The sequence below is a fragment of the Perkinsus marinus genome, assembly GCF_000006405.1.
Source record: "Perkinsus marinus ATCC 50983 genomic scaffold scf_1104296950228, whole genome shotgun sequence".
In the NCBI taxonomy this organism is placed as follows: domain Eukaryota; phylum Perkinsozoa; order Perkinsida; family Perkinsidae; genus Perkinsus; species Perkinsus marinus.
Window position 1 is genome coordinate 1 of NW_003209700.1, and position 975 is coordinate 975.

At 49.3% G+C, this 975-nt stretch overlaps 1 protein-coding gene across 1 annotated transcript; it reads right to left on the reverse strand.

Annotated features, from left to right (window-relative positions):
* Positions 1 to 104: 104 nt before the first annotated feature.
* Pmar_PMAR021501 (hypothetical protein) lies at positions 105 to 575 on the reverse strand (the record flags this gene model as incomplete). Its single annotated transcript, XM_002778251.1, has 3 exons — positions 105 to 305; positions 361 to 480; positions 522 to 575. The coding sequence occupies 3 exons, from the start codon at positions 573 to 575 to the stop codon at positions 105 to 107; spliced, it is 375 nt and encodes a 124-aa protein (XP_002778297.1).
* Positions 576 to 975: the final 400 nt, after the last annotated feature.

The following is a 975-nucleotide window of genomic DNA, read 5'->3' on the forward strand; positions in this document are numbered from 1 at the left end:
GTCACGTTTCTCGTCCATTAGAAAAGTGGTGATATCGAACTCAGTTTCACCCCCTAGGTCACCAAGCCGGACCTATGAGGCAGTGCTGAGCTCGCCAACGGGAACTACTGAGCACTGACCTCCCCAAGCCTGACGGTATTCCTCTCGCCTGCCCTTGTGACCACTCTAAGGCTCAGTGTGCTACCACCAGCATCGAGTATCTCGTGGCCATCAGAGAGGGCAATCGTAGCAGTGAAATCAAAGCCTGTTGGCTTCAATGCTGTCATGACCAACTTGTCCGCATCAGAAACAGCAGTGAACGAGATCTGTCAGGAAGCAGTAACTTTCAATGGACTTGGTATAGAGTTGGAATACCCCCACCTCTATTGTTGACATCCTCGTCGCAGCACGCATCTCCCCAATGAGCTCAAGGGTGCAGTTCTCCAACTGGGGAACCACGGTCCAAGACGATTGCACTGCAAATGCTTCAACAGCAACAACCTGAACAGAGTGGGTCCGATCCTTGCAGTCAAAGATCGTACCCCTTCGTTGTGAGTCGATGGTCGGAAATGACCAGCCTTCCAAAAGTTGTTCATTGGCGTCGGAGTTTCAACTGGATTAGTGACAGCTATTGTGAACTCGATCGTCTAGAAAGCAGCAGGTAGTTTCGGGACCACGCCGAGTATGGGCCTTACATAGTCTGACGGATACCCTGCTGGCTCGTCCACAGTGAGATGCATCAGCCTTCCATCACAGATGGGCAGCGAATTGGGGAGGTAACTGGTTGAGGAAGATCGACATGCTACTGTTGGAAAATATGCTCATGGTCAACTAGATACGTCGGTGACAATACGCAAATTCTGGGGTAATTTCACGAAATTCTTGTTGGTTTCTGTACATTTCTACCCGAAATCGTATGTGAACTTTCATACTTAGTGAGGAAACTCTCGAGCCCAGCTGAGAGAAGCATACATATATCCAAACACTGATGTAATG